Here is a 25,094-nt window from a genome sequence, read left to right as displayed (position 1 = left end):
TCTGCAGTCTGTGGAGCACCGGTTCTGGTCCCAAGAAACAAGCACAGACTGGTGGGACCGCATCGTTATGAAGCTGTGGGATGATGACCAGTGGCTGCAGAACTTTCGTATGCGAAAGGCCACTTTCCTTGAACTTTGCGTGGAGCTGTCCCCGGCCCTGAAGCGCATGAATACTCGCTTGAGACCAGCTCTGACAGTGGAGAAGCAAGTGGTCATCTTTCTGTGGAAGCTGGCAACCCCCGACTGCTACTGGTCAGTCGGGAATCAATTCGGAGTCGTTAAATCTATAGTGGGAACTTCTGTGAAGCAAGTGTGCAGGGCCATCAATAGACTTCTGCTATGATGGATAGTGACTTTGGGAAACATGCAGGACATACTGGACGGGTTTGCCACGATGGGGTTCCCAAACTGGGGGTGGAGGGGCTATTGATGGCACGCATATCCCAATCTTAGCGCCTGCCCACCTAGCAACAGAGTACATAAACCTCAAGGGGTACTTTTCAATGGTGTTGCAGGCCCTTGTGGATCACAGGGGTTGTTTCACCGACATCAGTGTAGGGTGGTCTAGAAAGGTGCATGATGCGTGCATATTTAGGAACTTGGTCTGTTCATGAACATGCAGGTGGGCACTTTCTTCCCAGACCGAAAAATTAACATCGGGGATGTGGAAATGCCAATAGTGATCCTGCCTATCCCTTGCTCCCTTGGCTAATGAAGCCCTACACTGGGCACCTTAACAGTGACAAGGAGTGTTTTAATAACAGGCTCAGCACTTGCAGGATGGTGGTGGAATGTGCGTTTGGGCTTTTAAAGGCCAGATGGAGAGGTCTCCTTACTAGGCTGGACATGAGTGAAAAAAACATCCCATCAGTTATATCTGCGTGCTGTGTTCTTCATAATGTGTGTGAAGTGAAGGGGGAAAAATTCCCCCAGGGTTGGGCTGTGGAGGCAGAAAGGCTGGCTGCAAATTTTGATCAGTCAAATGGCAGCAATACGCTCAGAGCCAACCACGGAGCGCTTTGCCTGCGGGAAGCATTGAAAAGCCAGTTCTGCAATGACCCGCAGTAATGTTTTCTGTATGTTTTGTGCCTCTTTCCTATCCCCCCTACCATCAATATCAGCACCCTCCACTTCTCTCCCCAACCAAGCTATGAATTAATAAAGACACATGGTTTGTAAAGGGTATTGGCTGTATAGCTCAGGTACTTTAAACGTGCGCCATCTTCCCTAGGTGACCGTGAGCGATATCAGTCTCCTGAGGGTAATGCAGGAGGAAAGGGAAGAGTTGCGAGCATCGGGGTACAGGCCTGGCCCGTATGCTGCTGTGCTGTGTTCCGCCATGATACTGGCTCATTTAATTGCAGCATGGTGCGGAAAAGTATCCTACCTTGGCAGAAGAAACAAGGCTGCCCTCCCCAGAAATCTTGTGCAAAGGGTAACAGATTACCTGCATGAGAGTTTCCTGGAGATATCAACGGATGATTCTTGGAGCATACGTCTGCACATAATTAATCTGTTCCGGTTGTAATCCTCCAGCCAAGCCTGCTAACACTCAGAAATACCCTTCCCTCTGAATAAAAAGGCCATTTTAGAGATTGGATCAGGGACATAACGGCTAAGAAGAAGAAAAAAAAAAAAACCTCACCAGATGTGCCTTCCCCGGGATCACAATCATTATTGCTGTCCTGTGTGTTGCTGGACTGCTCTGGGGTCAGGAAAAGGTCCTGGTTGTCTGGGAGAATGGACACTCCGCTCTCCTGCATCCTGCTCTCCTCATCCTCCTCCTCATCCACAGAGGCCTCGTCATTCTCCCTGGACTGGGATCCAGCGGAAGTATCGCTGCTGCGTGGCAGCACTGTGGTGGGGTCGCCGCCAAGAATTGCACGCAGCTCCTCGTAGAAGCGGCATGTTTTGAGCGAGGAGCCAGAACGGCTGTTGGCTTCCCTAGCTTTCTGATATGCCTGCCATAGCTCCTTGATCTTCACGCAGCACTGCTGCACGTCCCTGTTGTGCCCCTTCTCCAACATGCCCTGGGATATATTCCCGTACATGTCCAAATTTCTTTTGCTGCTTCTGAGCCGAGCCATAATGGATTCTTCGCCCCACAGACCGATGAGATCTAAGTTTGGGCCTTGTAGTTGCCATGACGAGTTCAGCTACAAAGCTGTCTCCACGCTGGCTACATAGGAAATGAAAATTCAAAATTTCCCAGGGCTTGAGGGGAGGAGCTATTTCCTGTTTGCGTGGCCACGTAACAGCAGAGAGGGAATGTCCAGAGCAGTCACAACAGGGCATTATGAGATAGCTCCTGGAGGCCAGTAATGTCGACTTATGTTATGCTCTGTCTACATTGACGCAAATTTCACCCATGAAATTCGAATTACGCGCTACGCCACTTGTGGGGATGGTTTTATTAGGTCGACTTTTACCGTGCTTTGAATCGACAGCACGTTGTAGATGCATGCTTTAGGAGTTCGATGTAAGCGACATTACATCAACCTCTGTTGCCAGTGTATACCAGACCTCTGTGTTGCACTTAATGTGTTCTATTTCTCTATGGAGATGACTGCATTTGTTTGCAAAATAAAAGAGTATCAGCCTGTGTCCAATCAAATAAGTCATTTTTAGGACCTGTGAAAAAATTCCTGATTTTTTTTATGACACTTATGGGCAAATTTAAAAAGAAAAAAAGGACGCCTAAGGTTCATGTGTAAACAAGCACATGCAATTGTGAACTTAGATTTAAAAGTGCAAATGTTCCAGTTGCAAGCACAAAGCAGATGGTTGCTCATGCAAAAGGTGATTTAGCTCCTTCACTACCTGTTTGTTCCTGCATTCGTTCAATTTTCACTGGTTCTTTTAATAACCGGGTGAATAGTTGTTGATACATGATTGACATAGTGTTTAAGGCCATAAGGAACATCTAGTCTAGGCTCCTGTATATCATAGGCCCATACATTTCACATGGTTACCCCTGTATTGAGCCTAATAAACTGTTTTTGACTAAAACATAATTGTGTTTGGCTAAAGAGTATGTTCCGCAAAAGCAACCAGTCTTCATCTGACGACATCAAAAGATGAAGAATCCACCACTTCTCTTGGTAGATTGTTCTACTGATTAGTCTATCAATCTCACTTATGCCATATATAGAGGTAAAATCATCTCCCTACTCCTACTCACTACTCCCCTGATTATAAATCCAAGGATCACATTAGCCTGTTACCCAAGCATCAAAGGAGGAATTCATGTTCCGTTACTTTCCCACTACAACCCCTAAATCCTTTTCAGAAGCACTCCTTTTCAGAATCACTGCTTTTGCAGTACTTCATTATGTAGTCATGGTCTGCGTTCCTTGTTCCTAGACCTATAACTTCACATTTGGCTGTATTAAACATATTTTGATTGATTGGGCCAGTTTACCAAATGAGCCATATCACTCTGTAGGACTGCCCTGGCCCCATTGTTATTTACTACTCCACCAAACTTAGTATCATCCAAAATTTTATCAGCAGTGATTTTTATATTGACTTCCAGATATTCATGAAAATGTTGCATAACATCAGGCCTAGTACTGTTTCCTGTGGAACCTCCCAAGAAACACTCTCATTCAATGCTGATTCCTCAATGACTATTACTTTCTTAGATCTAACCGCCAATTCTTAATCCATTTAACATGTGCTCTATTGATATTGTATAGTGCTAAATCAAGTGTGTTACAAAAGTCTCTTACCAGCACCAAAAGTCTCTTCGCAGCACCAAACTTGTAATCTCAAAAACTAAATCAGGTTTGTTTGACAGGCTCTCTTTGTACCAAGGTTGTACATGAACCTTGGATGTCCCTTTTTGAAAACTGTCCCTTGCTCTATGCCCACAAAAATCAATTTCCACACAGTATTAGGAATATCTATTTTTGAGCTGTACAAATCCGTGTAGAAAATATGTCACAAATCTCACCTGGCACTGAGATTCTCCTGACTGCCAGCTCTCTGCTCTAATTACAAATAATCTTTTCTTAGCTGAAATCATCATTGTCGGCAGTCCCTCCATTTGAGGATGGTCTCTACCATGTTTAGATGAAATAAAACATAAAAAAAATTCATAAAAATAAGTTTTACCAAGCTTCACTAAAAACTTATGTCATGCAAGGTTTATGCTTTCTATACTTGGAATAGGCAATTCTGCTTCAGATATTTCACATTGTCCTTGTGGTTTATAAAATAAAAACTGTCCTCTTACTAATTGGGACTAATTATGTGTTTTATATTCCCCCCCCCCCACCCACAATGCTAAAACTGTCTAAATGTCTTTAAAGTTGTTATTGCTCATTTTTATAAAAAGGTTCAGTTTCCACTAAACTGAAAAGTAAAATCTGATGATGAATGTTTGTTTACAAGACAACCTATTTTGCTATGCAAGGTTCTAAAGAAAAACTGACTGTGTGTTTTTCCTTAAGTGCTTTGGAAAACAATGTTTTCATTTCTGACAGTATTTAATTTTTGCATCATGTGATCCTAATAGATTGTGGCGTAGATGTAGCAGTTACACCAAGCTAGTATATTTAATAGATTTTAAGGTGAGAAAGAACCATTATGATCAGTCTTGCCTCCATCATAACACATTTCATTCAGTGATTCCTGTCTCTAGCCCAACAATTTGTGGTTGAGATACAGTGTGTATTTTATCAAGTCGTACAGTCTTGATTTAAAGAGTCCGGCTGATGGAGAATTTGCCACAGCTGTTGATAAGTTGTTCCAATGCTACATTGTTAAAATTTTGAATCTTAGTTCCTACTTGGATATTGTTAATTCCAACTTCCAGCTACTGGATCTTGTTATGCTTTTGTCTGCTAAACACCTCTCTTAGTTCATTACCTATATATGTCTTGGTCTGGAACTGCCAATTGTTAGACAGTAGGGGAGAGAGAGAGACAATGAAGTGGGAAATCAGACATCTCAATGATCGTATCCTGTTATAAGATCTGAATATAAGTTGTTTTTTTTTTTTTTTTAAAAACATTTGCTAGCATGGCCTTGCTACTGACATCTCATTTGGACACACTAGAACATGCAGGTTGTTGTTCTATAAAGCTGATTGAAAAAAGGTTTGTGGTGAATGAACAGATTTAAAAAAAAAAAAAAGATCTAAAATGCCCAAAGTGGACACTATTCTGGAGGTCTCTGAGAATAATTTTTCATGTACATCTTTGCAAACTAGACAAGCCATTGTGTTTATTGTGCCACAGGCCAATTTCAAGGCAGTTTTCCATAGTGTGTAGCTTTAGACGCAGCATGTGTCTCTTTCCTTTAATTCCCATTTTTGATAGGTGTGTCCATAGTCGTGTTCTCAACTGCTTTTTGAAGTGAGTTTCCTTGTTGAAGGCAAGTAGTAGATTAGAGATAGAAAGGATTCAGATATTGCTGTTCCTATCCTAACCTCCAGGCCTTCCTTATTCTAGAAGAGCTTGATCCCTGAATAAATAGATCCAAAGGGATGAAAATTGCTCAGGGATTTTCCCTTGCAAATGGACTGTTCACACTTTTATAAACTAAATGCCTGCTATACTCAATGGCTTCCAGCTTAAACCATATGTCTGCTTACTTGACTGACAAAAACAAGTTTTTATTACTTGTGCAAAGCCAGCACATCTATGAAAAGAGTGAGCTAGATTCTTTTCAGCTACACGCATCATCAACATGATTATCAGTGAGGTTCTGATTGTGGAATCTTGATTACTAGAAGTGTAGGAAGAGGCAGAAAAATACACAGCCTGTTTTTCAGATCCAGGGTGGCGTTTGCAGAGCTGGTAGTCAGAAAATCTTTTTGACCTGTAAAGGAAGCACGTTTGATATGGAAGTCACTGAGCGGGGTTGAATATGCAACTGCACAATGCTATTTTTGCAGTCACTTTTCTGACTGTGCCTGAGTTTTAACCGATGTCCTGATAGAGAAAATCTTTTGTTCAAAGAGACAGAACTCTAATAATGATTCTTAAGGAGTTCAGCAAATATTGTACCTAACTGTGCAGTCAGTCTCAAGTAGCCAATTAACTTCTTCAGACATTAATAGTGAATATTACATTTATCTGGGATCTTAGAACAAAATAATGGTGAGGAAATAAATACGATTTCACTAAGAATAAAATGATAAAATGAAAACCTCCTGATTCTTGATGTGATTTGACAGCTTGGTTTCTTTTATAACAGGTAGAATAATGGGTAAGCTAGGCATGGATCAAAGTGGGTCCAGCTGTCACACACACAATTTGCTGAGTTAGTGGGACAGATTCTTGGCCGCCCCTCCACTCTCTTTCAGCTCTCAGGCAGCGCAAAGGAAGCAGAGACTGGCCACAGCCTCCCTGCTGAGGATTCCTATAAAGTGAAGCCCAGCAAGGCTGACTCATATACCTTCCTCCCCACAATCTCTGGCACAAAGGGGCATTTCAGGGGTTGGGCAGGGGAGGGGAGGGAATGGCAGTACTGTGATGAGCTGCAGCTATTTTCAGCTGGTTGGTGGTTCCTAGGGGACCATGGCCAGCGGTTGCAGCCCCTAGGCTGTTCTAATCTGTGCTTTGTGCCAGGACAAAAGCAGAAAATCAGATAAGCATAACCAGCTCGCTGACAGCACCCTCTTGTACTGCACGCAGCAGATGGTGCATTCACTGGAGCATGAGACTCATTTTTGGGAGGAGTCAGGGAATACACCACACTTAGTGAAATGAGTTTCTGGTAATCTCACGTAGCCCTGATTTGCCTGTTCTTCAAGTACGCATCAGTGCAGATCTCTTTATATGCACAAAAAGTCGCAGGGCACTTGCGTGGCCCTAATGGACACTGCTGGTCAAATAACCTTCAGTCTCCTCTGCATGAGGCTCATACCAATGGGATCCCCACCGACTACACCACCTTGTAGAACCACCATTACTGCAGGGCAAGTAAGTGTTCTTCACTGGCACTGAAGAGAGTCTTGTCCTCTTTACTTTACCGTCTGCATTTTCTGGGAGAGCTCACAGGGGAGAGAATATGGAAGTTTATGAGACCAAATTTTGGGGGGGAACAAGTTAAATTTTATTCATCATTCAAGTCGGAAGGCTGAAATAGAACAGCAGACAGGGAAAAACAAACACGTGACTTCCAGGCAAGCGTAATTTGCTTGGAAAGTGAAGAATTTAAGCCACATGTAGAAAGTGAAGAGAATCTAAGCCTTTGGGGACACCCCAGAGACTTCTTACAATTACAAGAGGAATTGGAGAGTTGGAGACTTTTTAAGCATTTCAATGGAAAGGGGCCTGGAGGCACTGGAATGTTCTGGTTAAAAGAACAGAGACCTTTTCTACATTGCTTCCTTGCATGCGGGTGATGTTGAAAGGCCTGGAGCATTTCAGAGGCTTGGGAACACTGGCAATAGCAAGGGTCTGTGACCAGTCCCCACCCCCCCATCCTATAATTCTCCAATCCCTGTAGCTTTGTTACTGAGCCAAAACAAGGAGCAAGGCATAGAAGCAATAGAAAGCCCAAGAACTGTAGATTTTACATGACAAATACCCTGCTTCTCTCATTCAGCATGAGCACAGCTCTGCAACCAATGTGGCTTAGAGAGAATAACAGCAGTTTCTAGCCTTAAAAAAAGCTGTCCCTGGGAGAGTTTGTTTTCCTTTGGCAAACTGTAATAAACTAAAGGAATGCATCTATACTCCTAGAGAAAAGATGTCCTGAAAGTGAGAAAGAGAAGCTCTTTAAATGTGAAAGTTTCTCTCCCTGCTTTTTAATCGGCTTGCTAATAAAAGAAGGGGCTTGGACACAATAGCCTTAAACATTGCCCTGAATAATGTTTCTACATCCCTGCATAAAAAACCAAAGGCGGAACAGTGGTTGCATTCAGTTTTTTAAAACAACTTGGCCAAAATTTTCAAAGCTGGATACCTAAATTCAGGCTCCAAAATTCAGTAGAAGGGGTCTGTTTTTCAAAGGCACTGAGCACTTCCTATTGATTTCAACGGCAGCAGGGAATTCTCAGTACCTGTGAAAACAGAATGTAGTAAGAAGTGAGAGCTTAAGGACTGTAAAACAACCTAAGGCCTAAATGGAAAAAGCCGAGTGAACAGGAGTATAAGGGGTCACGCAAGTTAACTAAAATTGGCACAGGAAAGTGCTTATACTGCAAGATTGCCAAAATATTACTAAATGTAGCTATAGGGGTACCAAGATACTAACTCCCTAAAATGATATGTAGCAGGTATAGGAGGTACCAAGATACTAACTCCCTAAAATGACACTTTGATGGATAGAAATGACAAAAGGTGATACATGGAGTTGTTTTGCCCAAATCAGCCAATTAACAGAAAAGGGTGGCAACTATCTACGTCAAGACGGTGGCAACTACCTACGTCAAAGGGGGCAGAATGAAAGTGTATGTAACAATGCATAAAAGAGGGTGTCAGAGGGAATACCGGCGTCCAGTCTAGGGGATAGCGGAAAGTCCCGCCGTTGGGCCGAGGCCATTGTAACGCTGCCTATACGAAACTGCCCCAGAGATACTCTGTAAGTCATTTCTCATTGGGCCGCAGGCAATAAACCTGGCCTGGGTGCCTTCGTTGCTCAGCTAATCCATGGTCGTGTCGATTCATTCAATCATGAGAGCCGTCTCAGTTTCCTGGCCAGAGCTGGGACAGCATCTACACGGGGACACACACACACACACACACACACGCAGCCTACACTGATAAACATCGGTGACCAACACACCGATTACCACACAGGCCACCTCTTTGAAGTGCAGATTTAGGAGCCTAATCTTAGACACCTACATTTGGAAAGCTGGGCCTTATTCTCTATGAACTCTTTTCTTTAATGAAGGCAAAATGGGAAACAAACTGTGGCCCTGATCTTGCCTTCCTATTCCCACCCAAAACTCCCATTAAGTCAATGGAGTTTGCGTGTCCAAAAGGATCGATTCACATTATAGCTAATAGTCTAAAGAGAGCTTGAGAAAGCAGCTGAGAAGATTTGTGAGAGGGGCTTGCATTGGCAGTGGGTGGGAGAGGGACTCATTCTGTCAAACTGATTTTATAGATGTTGCTGTTTTGCCCCTGCCGCCTCCCATACAAGGGAGTTTTATTATCCTCACCCTCTCTGGGGGCTGATATTGCTTTCCCAGAGCCATTCCTATGCCATGTTGATTGGAGATGCACCAGTTCCCTAGCATGCGTTATTTCCTCCAGCTGCAGTTCAGCTTCCCGGTCTCTCTCTGGGGGCTATCTGCTACCTTCTTCACCCTACCTCCCTCTCTTTAGAAAAATGGCAAAAATCAGTGGAAACGGGGACAGCTGCCATCTATAGACAGATGACGACCAGATCAGGGCATTAGTTATCACTGCACACTTCACATATCCTTAGAATTGGCCCCAACACCTCCGTGGTATCACTCAACCTGGACAACCAAAAAAGAAGGCCACTAACTATGCAACTTGCAATTCCCGTACTACAGCCCCGATTCATTTGGGATGACCTGAATCAGGTGGCTTCAAAACATGTGAGACTCATGCTGACAAAACACACACACAGCATATATGTTATACATATTCAACATATATATACCCATCTCTCTCTTCATTATATCTATCTAATTATTCTAATCACTGTAAGTGAAAAGAGCATATGGATAGGCATTCTTTTATTTTAATGTGTGCATGTCTAAAATATATATAATTGAGATTTTCAAAGCCAACTAGAGAAGTTAGCCACAATGTTCACTGAATGGTGACTAAATCCCCAAGCCCATATTGCAAATCTCTATCATAGATGTTGGATGGGTGTATTTATAAAATCTCTACACCAAGAGAGAGACACACACGAGAATGAATGAATTTGCAAGAGAGAGGGGCGAGTTCAGTTATATGAGCAGAAATTGTTTTCTAAACTGGTTAGAACTTGGTTTTCCCTCCTAGTCTTTACAAAAAATTGGACAATTTGTGTGTATGTTTATTTTTATATAAAGAGAAATTGTTTCACAGGTTGAATGCTAATCTAGCTGAATCCAGTTTTTGAAGCTAAGTAATTAGCTTGAGGAAAAAGAATGTATTTCCTGGGTGGATATTTTTATTGGTAATATCTCAATGTGCTGCTATAATCCATTTTAAAACAGTTTTCAAATGTCACCTGGTGACCAATTTTATGGTCTATAGATAGAGATGGGACTGCCTAATGTATCTCTCTCATTTGCTGCAGCACCTTCTTCAAATGGACATTTGAAAGTTCTGATCTGCATCCCATTTTGGATAAGAATCTAAGACTAGTAGGAAGTGGAGTGGGGAAGAAAGAAAAGATGGTAGCAGCAGAAGAATGCTGTTAAGAAGGCACTGTTTGGGAAACAAGATGCAAAATTGCCTTTCCAAAAGAGGGACACTTGCCGAGCTGTCTTTAATATTTTGTGAGCTCCCAGATGAATGTACTCCTGTGAATTCCCTAAAGTCAGCTTACTTCTATTGACCAATGGGTCCAGTCTTTCTCATGAACAAATACTAGCATATGCCCCAAACACATACCTTGATACATCGTTGGTGTCTTCAAGCTTGTGTGTGGTATGAGGAACTTTAGAGGCATTGAGGAGATCCTCCTCCTCCTGATTTATATGTGCCGGGATGCATCTCGGCATCAAGACAAGCTTTAATGCTTTTTTCACTTATTCTCAGAACCCTAAGACTAATCGATCAGGTCCAGGTTACTTGGCTGCAGTTATACTGAGTGCATGGACATTTGCCTCTTTTTAAGAATAGTTCTCATTTGTTCAGGGTAAGGACAGTCAGTTATTCGTGACTTGATAGCTCTGAGAAACAACTTGAGTGGGAGGAAAACCTGAGTTTAAAAAAATATATATATATTTTGAGTCCTTCAGTATGCTTGGCACTATGAAAACATGGAAGAACCCATGGTCCCTGTCTCTAGCAATGTCAAATGCCATAACTCTATGTGAGCGGACCTCTGCATCTATACTGGAACCATTTCAGATAGTGGACCCTTGTACCATATTACAGAGTGCTGAAGAATGCACATAGGTGCCTGGTGGATTTTACAAAAGTATCTGAGTTGGTTATGTGTCTAAATACCATTGAGGATCTGGGCCTTGACTCCTGTGCTCAATGGGAGTTTTGGTACCTATCCTGTTATGGGGCCTTGGTAAATCTCAACTAGACACTTTTGTGAATCCAACCTCCATCTTTATATGCCTACATACCTTTATAAATCTGGCCCCTGGTTCTGACACAGAGTACTGCTCAGAATCAAGCTATATACTGGATGATGTTTCATCTGTGCAGCACAGCAGATCTTGGGGAATGAGCAGTGCTTTGTGGAAGAAGTATGTGTTTGAGGAGGAATTTGAAAGAATTGGCATGGGAGACATTTGTAAATGTAAGGGACATGAGAAAGCAAGACGATAAAAATACAAAGATAAAGAGGGAGTTATCAAGGGCTATTATAGAAGAAAAGTTATGGTAGCTGAACTGAGAATTTATCTTTATTTTGGTAATGTAGATGCTTTCTCTTCCTTCTAATCATTATTATAATCACTTTCTAAGGCTGAAAAGTACCCAGGATTATATTATATTTCAATATATTCTGCAGTTTTCCAGTAGTTCCCAATGAGTGCAGCTAAAGGGGTGGTCTTCAGTACTTCCGATATTGCACTTAAACCTGTGCTGAGATCTGTAGAAAATATAGCTAAGTTTTATTTCATTTTGGGATATTCTATTGAAATGAAATGAATTAGTCTAATTAATGAGCATAATAAAATGAGGATGAGATTGTCTCTCTTATTCTAGTCTCTTTATGTTGGATTAAAGGGCTGGAACAGTGTAAGGGGCCCTTCCTCCAAGTTAGAAAACTTGGCTGTAGTTTTATGTCAAGGCCAGTGCGTGGTGATTTAATTCATGGTGTTTTGAAACAGAGGTGAAACAGAAGCTCTGATTCTTGAGACCGCACACTGCACAAAATAGAACTGAAACAATTCAGTGAATAATTTGAACATAACTGAGACACTCCCAATTTTCTGACATCTTCAGAATAAGATATAAAGCAAGGTTTCTCCGACCCTGAGTATGAAAGTCCAATGAAATTGAAAGGCAATAAATAGAAGTCTGATATATTATTTTTACATAATGCAAAATAAATCATGGAACTCACAGTTGTGGGAAATTATGGGGGGAGAGAGAGTCAATTATTTAATGACAGTAGACCTTGAGATTCAAAAAGTTAAAGCTTTATAAATTGTTAGCACAAATTATCAACAGCACATGTAAAAATATACAAAGTAAATATGCTTAAATCAACAAATCGTACCTGTTTTTACTATTCGTTCGCTAGTTCATTTGTAACAAGTCTAATTCGAAAGTCTAAATCACTGGATTTTGACTCTAATAAGTTCTCAAACAGCATTTTTCTTACTTTGCCTTTTAGATTGTTGTCAATAGAAATATTTTTTCATTCATGTAAAATCGATGTTTACTGACATTTACCAATAAAAATGGAATCCTCCCAAACCCTTTCACTACATTTAAAATTAAAATGGCGATCTCCACGTTAAAAGCAACCACTTACCACTACAATATGGGGCCAAAATAGCTTCAGTAAGTTTGGTCTTTTGAGGACGTGACACCAAAGCACTCACTGGGAGAACAATAAAAATAAAATATATTTTTAAATTGGCCTCTAGTATTCATGAACACACAAACCAGTGTATTTTAATTTTATTTGAAGAATTAATGTTGAGGCCCTTAAAAAAGGGACGTATGGGAGATTTTACTTTCCTCATTTGCCTAAAATAAATAACTTGTAGCTGTTTGTTTCAGGAGGGAGGCGGTGCAGTCTAGCGGAATACCTAGGTTCCATTCCAGCACTTCCACTGACTCACTGAAATGTTTTTGCCAAGCTATTCAACTTCTCTGTGCCTAAATGGCTGTGACAATTAACTGACTCATGCTTGAAAAGCAGTTTGAGATCCTCAGAACAAAGGATGTACATTACTACTAAGCATTATTACAGCAAAACCAATATCAAGTGACCATATATTAGTTGCTTAGCAGAGTAGGCTTAAAAGGTCAAACAAAAATTGAATGGGAAGTCATGTGGATAGCTTAATGTAGCTCCTTTAAATAGGCTTTGCCTATTGCAGTTGATCCTTATAGTAGGCCTAAAGATATTATTGCCTACTATACTGCAATGTGCATTTTTGTCCCTCAGCCAAAAGCACATCATATAATTTTGAGTACAACAAACATTTGTGGGTTTTTACGTAGATTATATTGGACGACCTTCATTTTATGTTTTCGCTTACTGATCTTTCAAAACATCAGCTGATTTTCAACTCAGACTCACTGTGACCTTTTAAAATTTACTTTTAAAAATAGAGGTTATCTTTTATACTGCAAATTATTCCTTTATCTATTGTAATCCCACAAGTCAAATATCACGGTCCCAATTCAATTACACTAAACGCGTATGTTAATTTTAAATCATGTAACTTAATTCCTGGCAAAGCAGGATGGTAATTTTCAAAATGTGGTTAAATGAGGCAAAGTACAATCCAGATTCTGCTACTGAGATCATCCTAATCCCTGAGGTTGCTGAAGAGGACTGAGGAGAGTCCTTTCCATAAAACAGTCAGGGTTAGATTTTCAAAAAATGAACGTTAAGTGCAGTTAGGGGCTATGACATCAGAAGCTGAGCACATGCTGAAGTTAAATTACTTTCACAAGTGCGATTGAATAGCAGTGCAACTAAAGCAACTATGGCTTTGTGCACACACATTTAGCTAATCCCCCAAATCACATATGTAAAATGTGACAGACTTGCAAAATCCAAAGAGGTGATATGTGTCTGCAAATGCCCATTAATCGGTGCTCTTTGTTCACTTTTGCTCTCATTTGCACTAGTTCAAACTTTTTAGCACCTCCTCACCCCTCTTGATTCAAACACTGGTTTTAACTAATAAAAATGGGTTGGTGAAATCTTATTTTTCATGATGTTAAGACCATGCTGCTTGTCCAGCAGAAGTATGACTATTTATTTTCCAAAATCCCTTTCAGGCTCCAATCCTGCACCACTGAGGACAATGGAAGTTTTGTCATTGAATTCAGTGGGAGCAAGTTATTATTTTCTACAAAACTCAAACACATCCTTGGCCTGTATATCTTATTAGTGGGATCAGAATCCTTCTTTCTTACATACATGATGGAAACATACAAAATCTTTGGGACTCACTAGTACACAAAAACACTATGCTGTGTGAGAGTTAAAATTGCAGTAGATATACTTACAGGAAACCACAAAAAAAGCAAATGAAAAGTTAAGGGTGTCAGAGGAGTCAGCATTAGGTCATATTTTATTTAGATCTCTTCCAGATTGTTAAAGATGTTAAACAGCACATCACAGGAATTCACAAATGATTTGAATGGGGAGTGAACACTCATCAGGATAGAAAAATAACAGAGTAGGAAGTAAAGTCCTTGCCTTCACTGGGGAAAAAAGGTGTGTTTGAGTTAACTAATGAGGTAAAATCCTAGTGAAGTAAAATCCTAAATCACCTAATTTTACCTAATGAGGTAAAATCCTAGTCAGTTTATAGTTTTCACATGACTTAGCCAGTGGATCTGGACAGAGGCGATACTTGAAGATCAAAAGTTCCTTGTGATAACCTTCCATTCTTTTTCGATTGCATACCCACTCCTTGGAAACTAGCAAGCAGTCGGCCCTTGAATAGAAGGTGGGTGAAGTGGTCTTGAACTGTAGCAGCACTCTCAAACTGGGCGTCAGAGTGGGATACCAAGTCCAAGGAACAGTACTTGGTGAAAATATGCACTGATTTTTGTGTTGCTACTCTGAATATCTGCCTAACAGGAATGTGTTCAGACATGCCACAGGTGCAGAAGTGGCTCTGATGGAATACGTTTGTCCCACAGTCCCTACAGGGTTACCTAAGATGTAATGTAACGCTATATGTCTTTTTATTCAATGTGACAGCCTCTGCTTGGAAATAGGTTCTCTCTGGCATCTTTCCCCATAGGCTATGAATAGTCTGTTGGATTTTTTTTTTAGAGGGTTTGCTTTTCTTCAGGTAAAAGCAGTGTCATTTTAACCTCTAGAGTGTGCAGATGTGTTTCCTGGGGGTAGAAGCAGGGGTGTAGAGAGAGCTCCAGGAGGGAGATGTACTGGAAAAGGTGAAGTCTGACACCACATTGGGCATAAAATTAGGATGTGGCCTCAGGGTCACCTTGTCCCTATGAGCCACGGTGTCATGTGCTGTGGCCACTAGTGGGTGGAGTTCACTAGTTCTTCCAGCATTGATGGCTATAAGGAAGGCTGTCTTTATAAGCAGATGCTCTAAAACACTTCCATGAGAGCTTTAAAGAGAAAACCTATGAGTCTGGTAGAAATAATGGTTTTCAGGAACCTAAATTCAGAGCAGATAGGCCTGGCTTTCATATGCCTTCTGGTGGGCTCAGATAACAGCTAAACAAACTCTGAGGGAAGCTGTGAGTAGTCCTTGTGATTTCAGGTACAACAGGTAGTCCTGGATTGCAGGGACATTGGTTTGAGATGGTATTAGCCCTCCCTTCCCCAGGCCCAGATAGAGAATTGAGTCCATTTTTACTTGTAGCACTTGAGGGTGGAGCTTTCCCTAGATTGGAATGGGAGGTCTGAATTCCTTCCCTGTGAGCAGAAATGGTCTGCACTTAACAGAATACCCCGTGCTGCTCGGTGTCGGGATTAGAATGTAGAATCCTCCCTTGCTGCTTACACAGGAGGTCTGGAGAGAGAGGCAGAGCGGAGAGTGGTTCCCCGGACAGGTATAGGGAGGTCTAGGTGCCAGTGTTGACAAGGCTTCATTGACTGTGTCTGCCTTGATTTTTCTTATGGGCCCTGGAGGTCAGGGGTCTGGGAGGGAAGGTATACAAGGTGATGTTGACTCCAGTTAAGCAGGAACTTATCTGAAAGGGAATTTTCGCCTCTCCTTTTAATGGTGCAGTATAGACTGCACTTACTGTTCTGCTTTGACATGAAGAGGTCTATCTCTGTAAAACAAAGCTGTGGCCACTTGTTTTTTAGAGGCTACTTTTGCCGGTCCTGTGCTTTTCCTGTTCAACACATTCTTCCACTCTGCCAGAAATATGGCTCTCAGATGAACTTGATTTTTATGCACCACAGCCACAACTTTCTTGCCTCTGAGAAGAGGGGAAGGAAGCATGCTTCTCTCTGCTGGCTAATGTAGTACATGGCCAGGGTGTTGTAGATGACTAACTCTACTGCTTTCTGTTGTGCTGTCTGGTGAAAGGCCTTGAGAGACCACTGCACTGTTGTAAGCTCTGACACAAGCTGATGTAGAGCTTGGACTCCGGGCATTTCACAGGTCATGCACTTGGAGATCTTCACAGTGCACACCCCATCCCAAACTGGAGGCACTGGTAGTGATTAAAACAGTGAGGGAGGCAAGAATGAAGGACCCCCCGGAAGGATGTTGTCTCTGTTCTCCCAGAAACGTAGCTGTAGACTCACACACAGACAGTCTCCTCTGCAGACTGTCTGTATTCGGGCATAATGTCTTCTCTCTGTCTTTCTCTTTGATTCCCATCCATCCATTCAGCAGTGACATTTTCTTGTGCCTGCTTCACATTTTTATTCATTTGTAAGCCACTTTGTTCTATATCATTCTTCTCCACATCTATCCAACGTGTCCTCGGTTTTCCTCTCTTTCTAGTTCCTTGCACTATGGCATATACCGCCACATAATGTATCCTTTCTGAGTCCATTCTTGACACACATCCAAGCCATCTCAATTGTCTTTCCTGGATCTTCTATAACAATATGTCTTTAGCCTTCCAGCTCTTACAGCGTTTTCTGAATGCAATAGGGGCTATTTTGATTCCTCATTTTATGTCATCTTTACAATTCCCATTCTTCAATATTAGTCATCCAAAGTGCACAATTTGTTCCACTCGTTCCAGTTCTTTGTTTCCAAGTTTGACCTTTACCTCTTTCTCTTGTCTTCCAATTGCCATAATTTTGTCTTCTCTGTGCTGATCATCAGGCCAAATTTTCTGCTTCCCCAATCTACCTTGTGAGTTATTTTCAGTAAATCCTCCTTGGTCAATACTATGGGGTCAACATTGTCTGTAAATCTAAGTTTATGCACTCTCCTCTCACATAACAGGACTCCTTTTGTTTCATCCCAGTGCTACAGCAATTACTGATTACAAAAGAAAGGTGAACAAATCTGGCCATAACATGCATCCTTATCTCCTCCTATGGTCATTCTGAACCATTCCGTCAGTTTCTTGTCTACTCTTATTGCACTCATCAGCCTGATCAACATCAGCCTGATCAATTTCCTCAGGGATGCCATACTTTCTCAAGACTTGCCATAACCTTGCTGCCAAATGCTATCAAATACCTGTTTAAAGTCTATAAAGATGTTGCAACAGGTTTGGTTGTGTTCCATGGAATTATCCAAGATCTGTCTTATCACATATAGCGGATCTATTGTACTTTGTCTGAATCTGGCCCTTTCCTCTGCAAATACTTCTTGTTTGTGAAGCTGGGTGGTTATGTTGTCACTTCCTGGTGCCTTTTACGTTTTTAGACTTTCCATTGACTTCTTCTTCTAAGAATTTCAGCATCTGCTCTCCTTCATTTGTACTGGGAAGCTTCTCCAGGGCCATCTACTGTGTTCTGCATGTTGTACAGCTCTTCAAAAATATTCTTTCAACACTTATTTCTTGTTTGTCCTCAATTATTTGCCCATGCTAATCTCTCACTGCTGACATCTTCAACTCATATGTCCCAACCAGTTTTCTTATCATGTGATACAACCTGTGTCATATTTGTCTTTGTGTATTCTTCTGCTTCTTTACATAGTTCACATAACCAGTTGTTTCTGTCTCTCTTTGGTTTCTGTTTTAACTCTCTAGTCAACCTGTTGAACTCAGCTGTTAGACTTGTGTTTTCCTTTTTATTTTCTTCAGCTTCCTGTGCTTGTCACTCAGTTGCTGCACTCCATCAGTATCCACCATGGTTTCTTCATTTTGGCCTTCTAGCCCAGTACCTATTCAGTCTCTCTTGTAATCCCATTTTTTACATTGTTCCATGTCTCATCAACATTTGTTTCTTCTTTCACCAGAGATGTGATGTTTCTCTGCATGGTTTCTTTGTATTCTTTCCTGATATCTGGCTCTTTCAATTTTTCCTTATCATAAATGTTATTTTTTGGCACATTTTCAGTTGCTGTTAATAGCCTCAACTTCATTGATGCCAGAACTGATTTATGATCCAATTCAATATCAGTCACAAGGGATCTGCATGATCACACATTTGATTTCCACCTGCGATTCACAAGTACAAGTCTATCATGCTCTTTGTTTGCCCATCAGGTGATATCCAAGTAAGCTTGCTCCGCAGCTTTCTTTGTTGAAATAGTGTATTCATTATCACCTGGTTGTTACTTAGACAGAAATTTAGTAGCCTCTCTCCTCTTGCATTTTCTTTCCTAAGTGTGAATCTGCCAATTGCTCCAGCACAGAAATTCCAGTCCTATCCAACTTTTGCATTAAAATTGCCCATCACCAATAACGTCTTGTCTTGAAACTTCTTGTATTGCTTTCTGTAGATCTCTATAAAATTCCTCAATTTTTTCCTTGGGCGCAGTTGTGTTCAGTACATATATTTTTTTATGATTCTGATTTGATTCTGAATCTCACCTTCAACGTATGAGGAGACATTGGGTTAAATACCATTAGAGCCTGGCTTGCCTTTGGCTTTAGCACCAATGCAACTCCATCTTGGTGCCCACCATCCTCTCTTCCCAGTGTTGATATCCTGTGTTCATTGTGGTAGCATTCTTGTTTGCCTTCCCATCTGACTTCACACAGACCAATGATTTACCACAAATATCTTTTCAACTTGTGCATCATCACCATAAGTGTTTCAGCCCTGTATAATGTTCTTACATTCCATGTTCCAGTAAATGTCTTATCCTTTGGGTTCATCACGTAATACCATTTTGCATATTGTTGCGTTTGTTCTGATCACATACTTTTCTCCCAGCCTTGGTTTCCCTAGGTATTGACCAAGCCATATACCTTATGCCAAAGGGTCTAGTGTACTGCAAGTCAATGTCACAAAAGTCACATGGACTTATGAGTATAAGGAGTGACACATGGAAGGAGACCACCAGACCCACGAGTCTTATGTAAAATTGAACAGTCTGTTCTGGTTGCTCTCTGAGTGCAGTCGGGGTTTGTTGCATACAGAGATACGTCTCTTCTGTGAGGAAGGTCTTGGCTTGGGTCAAGTGTAGAAGTGCCCTGATAAAAGAGATTCTATGTGTGGTATGAAGAGTAAATTTCTCTCTGTTTGTTAAGAGACCTAGTGATTAGAAGAGATTGTACATGTATTGAATTGCCCATGTCAAATTCTGATGAGACTTGGCTCTTAGCGACCAGTCGTCAAAATACAGATAGACAAAGACATCTTGGTGTCTGCGGTGAACAGCTGCCACAGCAAAACACTTGGTGAATACCTGAGGCGCAGTGGATGGACCTAGCTGTAGGACTTTGAAGTGATAGTGCTTTGACTCTACACAGAACCTGAAGTATTTGGTGTGAGTTCTTTTGATCGTCACATAAAAACAGGTGTTGTGCAAGTCAAGACTTTTTATTAAATACATCCAGTTTATGCCTCTTTCTGTCAAAGGGGGTGATCGAGAGGCTACAGCTCCTCTAGATCTCTCTTGTGCTGCAGATACTAATGGGAAATCAGCCTGTGGCTACAGGAGGGAATGGGATGGGTGACAGCCAGGTGTTCTTGGCTGAATTTAGATGGCCATTCTAAGGGAAAGATTCAGCTTCTCTGTAGTTTGAACCTAGAGAATGTCAAAGAGGTCAGGTATCTCTGGAGAATTATTTTTGGCTGGAATGTATGGCCATTTTCCCCAAGAGTTCCTGGAGCTGCCTATGCTCACTAGGCAGGGAGATGAATGATGACTCAGTTTGACCTCTGGACAGATAGCTTCTATATTCTCCATCATCAGTGACTCATATGGGTCCTCAGGGGGGGTTATCCTGTGCAGGGAGAAATTCTCATGGCCAATGCTGCTCTGGATGAGAGAGTAGCCCCCTGCACAGGATTGGTGTGATCCTGGTTTGGAGCCCTTAGTGGAAGGCAGCACTGAGACTGATGTAGAGAGGTGATTCTGAGGTTTGATTGGTGAGGATGCTGGCACTGAAGCTGGTCTCCACATCAGCAATGGCCTGGCCAGAACATGGGCTGTAGACATCTAAGACTAGGTGAGCCTGGAGCCTCAAGTGTCTCTTTCCTTTCTGGTCCAGCGATTAAAGGCACTGCAGATGGCACACCGTGTGATGGCGTGCAGTCTGTGGCAATTCACCTGGGCACAATAGGCTCTTGATGTGGGCATCAGACTGCAGTCCTGTATAATGGCAGAACAAGAGATGCACCTCTTGAAATGCTTATGGGGCTTGGGGTCTGGCATAGCCCAGGTGAAGGAACCAGGAAGTTCCCAGGGCAAGGGACTGCCAGAAGCTGGGACTGGATGATGGGATAGATCACTTGATAGTTGCCCTGTTCTGTAGATTCTCTCTGAAGCAACTGGCACTTTCCACTGTCGGAAGACAGAATACTGGGCTAGATGGACCATTGGGCTGATCCAGTATGGTCATTCTTATGAAAAAAGGGGGTAAATTTCAGGATTAAATACTTGCACTAAACTAAGTATGTACAAAAAGGGGGCTGAGAAGGTTTTATTTACTAAGGACATGATTTGGGTGAATTCTGTTAGGTCTCTGTGGTAGCAGTCAAGGAAGTGAGGTGGTAGGGGATGCACTCCCTTATAGAGAGCAGAGCACTGCAGTCATCCTCACATGAGAACACTTGCATCTCCCCCAGTGGACATGGCCTTTCAAGGCAATTCCTAGCTCTATTGCAAGAGTGCCAAATCCTACAAGTAGAAATCACCAATAGGCCTTGAAAGAAAGGCCAGCAATTACATCGGAGGAAAAAAGACTCAACACACATAATCCCTGATCCCCCAAACACTTAAGCACATGCATAACTTTACTTACATGTCCAGTTCCATTGGCTTGCTGGATCCAGAGTAGCAACCATCAAAAACATTTGTGGGGGGGAGAGAGAGGGTGGGGAAGAAGAGGGGAAAAAAAATCAGTGGTGTGGTTTTTGCCCATAAGTTGGTTCCAAAGATGTGCCAAGTCCCCTCCTCCCATAGACCCCCTACTGTCCTGCATTTGTACAGTAAAGTATATGTCTGTCCTGGGTATGCATCTATGTGTGTGCACATGATCCTGCTGCATGTTTCCCTGTACATACATGCATAGAACGTTGTGTGCCTCTATGTTCTCCCCTCCCCCCTCGTGTCCTTTCTCCACATTTTTCTCCCATTTTCTTTTCTCTCCCCCCAACCTTTGCATACAGTCTCCTCAGTACAGGATGCCTGTTCCCTTCCTGACTGTACTTTCCTCCGACAGGTGTCCTCTTTCTTCTTCCAGATGCTCCAGTTCTGTGGAGAGTGGACACTCTTTCTTCCCCTTGTTACAAGTGCAGCTAGCAGGGAGGGCCCGAGGCTCTTCCCTCTAATGGCTCAGCATGGAACAGCCTGTGCCTTCAGCTTTGAGTGGTGCTCTTTACCTGTGCTCGTCGGCAGTTCGATGGTCCTACTAGCGAGGGAACCAGTTGTGCTGAGCCTGCTGTTGCTCACAGCTGCACTTTTGGGGTTGGAACTGGCCTCCCCTTTTTCCTCTCTTCTGCCACATGCTGAAAGTTGAGGGTGGCAAAAGGCACTGCAGTCCCCCTACTCCTCAGAGTATGTATGTGGTGGGGAAATCTCTCTCCTACCTCCCCGCCCCAGTGACTGTGCCTTTAGCAAGATCCGGGCCATATGGTCATTTGGAGCGAGGAACCTGGGAAACAGCAATTCTGATAGTGAACAGTGGTTAAGAATGAGGAGTCACTTATGACAATTTCCTGTAGAACCGTCTCCTCATTCTACAATACCTCATACCCAGAACCTGTTCGAAAATACAAAAAATGTAAAACGTAGGGTTTTGTTCTCATAGGTTTAGCAGATTTTATGGAGACTTGTCCTTAGTTTTGCAGCGGTAACCCCCCCCTTCTGAGCAACTATTCCATAATGCTTCAGAAGCAACTGTCTGCCTCAGGGATGATGGTGTCACAGTTGCAGAATAACTATACCTTTAACCCCACCCACCTCCATGATCGACTCAGATCCTAGGCCTCTAGCCTTTACCTCTCTCTGGGCAGACACTCACATCCCACTCCCTGCTGACCCGAGGTTTTAGCCTGCAGTCCCCCTTGAACTTCACTATGATTATCCCAAGCAGGTCTGACAAATGTCTAGTCCCTGTTCTTTAGTTTCTCTCTAAAAACAATTAGAATGTTTTTACCAATGACCATACAGCTCTTCCAAAGCAGAGTACGTTTATTTAAGGCTAAAAATGAAAACATATAAAAAAACCCAGGATCTAAATGCTTTATCAGTAACTCCCCATCTGTGCTATGGAGACCCTGGCAGGTTCCAGTCTTTCCAACCCTTCAACAGGGTTGGGTGCTCCCTTGAACAAAAGGTTGTGTCCATTTGCTGAATCAAAAAGAAGGCCCTTGAGTCTGTTATATCCCCAAAAACCTTTGTCTCCTAGTTCCCTAAAACCATATAAAACCAGTCACTTCCTCTTTTCCCCAGGAAGCCCAAGCCTGCATAAGGCCTTGGGACATTGCATTACACACCCCTTAGTTCCTCAAGGAGCTCAACAACCCTCCCTAGTCAGCTAGCATACAATCCTTGGCTCACAGAGATAAAGATGACATTTATAAAGTTGAATACAATAGTTTTCAAGATATACCTGTGTTTGTTATATCTGTCCCAGATAGGGTAATCCACCCTCTTGGCCCAGGTTCTAGCCCTTTATAACCAGGATTATAGGATTTTGTACACAATTTCCATAATTCTGCCTCAGGGATTACAGTGGCCATTTCCCATCCTGTCACTTCAGATTGCTGCAGCCTCCATCTTCTGGAGTTTGCTGCTTGATGGCCCAAACTCAGTACAGATCAGAAAAGGCAACAGAACCCAGAGCACTACCAGTGCAAGGCATTCTGCTGGTAGTGTCTGTTGCAATAGAGCAATCTTTACTGAACTGCGATCACAGTTACCAATGATCCTGAACTAATGGGTGCACAACCACATGCAACAGTTTGCTGGGGGCATGGTTAGAGAGTCTGCCACTGTGAAGGTGGGTTAATAGCCATTGCACTGATGTTGCCTCCACAGAAAACCTCCGCGGATGTTCCATAGCCTCTATCCTATGATCCTGCCCAGACATTTAGGATGACCACTAGGTTCAGGATTTGGATCACAGTGTACATCACATGATGGATTTCTATTTAAAACCAAATTGCCAAGAGACTCAGTAGATGATAAATGGGTACATCACTGCAACTGATAACACTTATTCGCCATTGATTTTTATTAATAGGCCCACAGACAATAAAAAATACATTCAAAACACTCTCGCCACATTATTTCTATGCACACACATACAAATCCATGCTATTTTTCAAACCATTACAAGAAAATTAGCTGAGCTAATGCAACAGCTGGCTGCATTACTGCTTCCACAATATAATCCATAATGCAAAAGCAACTTTTTTCCCCCAGACATTTTAGTGCAATTTAGATAGTTTACAGGTCACTTTTGTGCATTGCTCCTATAATTTTGTGTCAGTTGGTGTCACTTTAGTTTATAAAATCTCCATGAAGTCAAGGTAACTCCACTTAACAGTTACATTTCTTCCACTCAGATCTTTATGGAAAGAGTAATATGCTGGTTTGAGGCCAAAATCGTTAAACGTCTGATAGAATTTTAAAACCGTTCAGAGCTATACAATTGGTGTTGTATAATTAAACATTAAATAATCCAAGTAATAAAAATCATAGGTCAACTGTCTCTGTGTACTAGACAGCTCCTTTAAGTATTGTCTCACAACTTCCGTATTTGTTCTTTCATCAGAGGAATGTCTGTCTTTGAAATGGGGAAACTTCAGCTCTGCTGGAGCACCTATCAGTTGCAAAAAATAATTGGCATCTTCCTCCAGAGTTTCAAATTTTCCTATGAAATCATAGTTGATGAGGCAGGGATAACAGAGTTTGCTGATCTGCTCCCAGTGAATGTCCATTCCTACTGGGCGCTGGGTATCCAATAAATACTGGATGAACTCTTTGAACTTAACGCCTGATCCAGTTTTCAGTGCCTCTTCATCTGGATCAAGTCTATATTTCTTAATAATTGCCTTTCCAAACACTGGGTGGTAGTAGCTGTTTGGATGTTCAAATTTATCCCTGAATGCAGACACCAATTTTTCCATGGGGTCACGAACAAATATAGTCTTGGTGTAGGTATTTAAACGTGTCTGTATCCCTTTTAAGTCATAACTGTCTAATTTCTTTAGGTGCTTTCCATAGTGCACGGTATCATGGCTAATACTGTATGCCGAAGAGGCAAGTCCATTGAGCACCATCAGAATCCTTTTCCAGTTGGAACAACCTGCTTTAGGCACTTCACAGTATAAGATTTTGTGTCTATCCTCCACATATATTCTGGATACCATGCGCACAAGATGGGTTCTGAGCCTGTTCTCACTACTGTATTTTTTACAGAAGTCATAAAGAAAAGATCTGCGTTTCTCTTGAACTTCATCTGTGTTTTTCCATCTGTCATCTTTGATTAAACTCTTATTTAAAGGGCGCATCACTGGTGGTAAATTCAGTTGTTTAAGATGTTTTAGAAGGGATTTAGTCATCTTCTGCTGTTCAGATAATTGGCTAAGCAAGGAGCTGGCTACCTCACCGAGAGGACTGGCTTTCTCCTGTGAATGTTTGCCCTTGATTATAGTTGTCTGTCGTTTGTTGAAGTTAGCAGCTGCAGTCTGATTTTTTGATGCTGTGGCAAGCTCCTCTCGGTGTCGAAGCTTAGAATCCTGTGAACATTAAAAGAATGAAA

The 25,094-nt window shown here is 42.0% G+C and overlaps 1 protein-coding gene across 3 annotated transcripts in view; it reads right to left on the bottom strand.

The window, feature by feature from the left end:
* Positions 1–23,537: 23,537 nt before the first annotated feature.
* Positions 23,538–25,094, bottom strand: part of CHST9 (carbohydrate sulfotransferase 9) — a 114,170-nt gene continuing 112,613 nt past the window's right edge. For all 3 annotated transcript variants that reach the window (XM_067546307.1, XM_067546315.1, XM_067546324.1), the window contains one exon: positions 23,538–25,071. In XM_067546307.1, coding sequence (XP_067402408.1) covers positions 23,974–25,071 — 1,098 coding nt within the window. In that variant the 3' untranslated portion in view covers positions 23,538–23,973. The remainder of the gene's footprint in view (positions 25,072–25,094) is intronic.

This window comes from Emydura macquarii, unplaced genomic scaffold (genome assembly GCF_026122565.2).
Source record: "Emydura macquarii macquarii isolate MOO-44397 ecotype Brisbane River unplaced genomic scaffold, CSIRO-AGI_Emac_v2 contig_212, whole genome shotgun sequence".
NCBI classification, from domain to species: Eukaryota; Metazoa; Chordata; order Testudines; family Chelidae; genus Emydura; species Emydura macquarii.
Note: the sequence above shows the minus strand (reverse complement) of the source record. Positions and strands in the feature narration are given on the sequence as shown.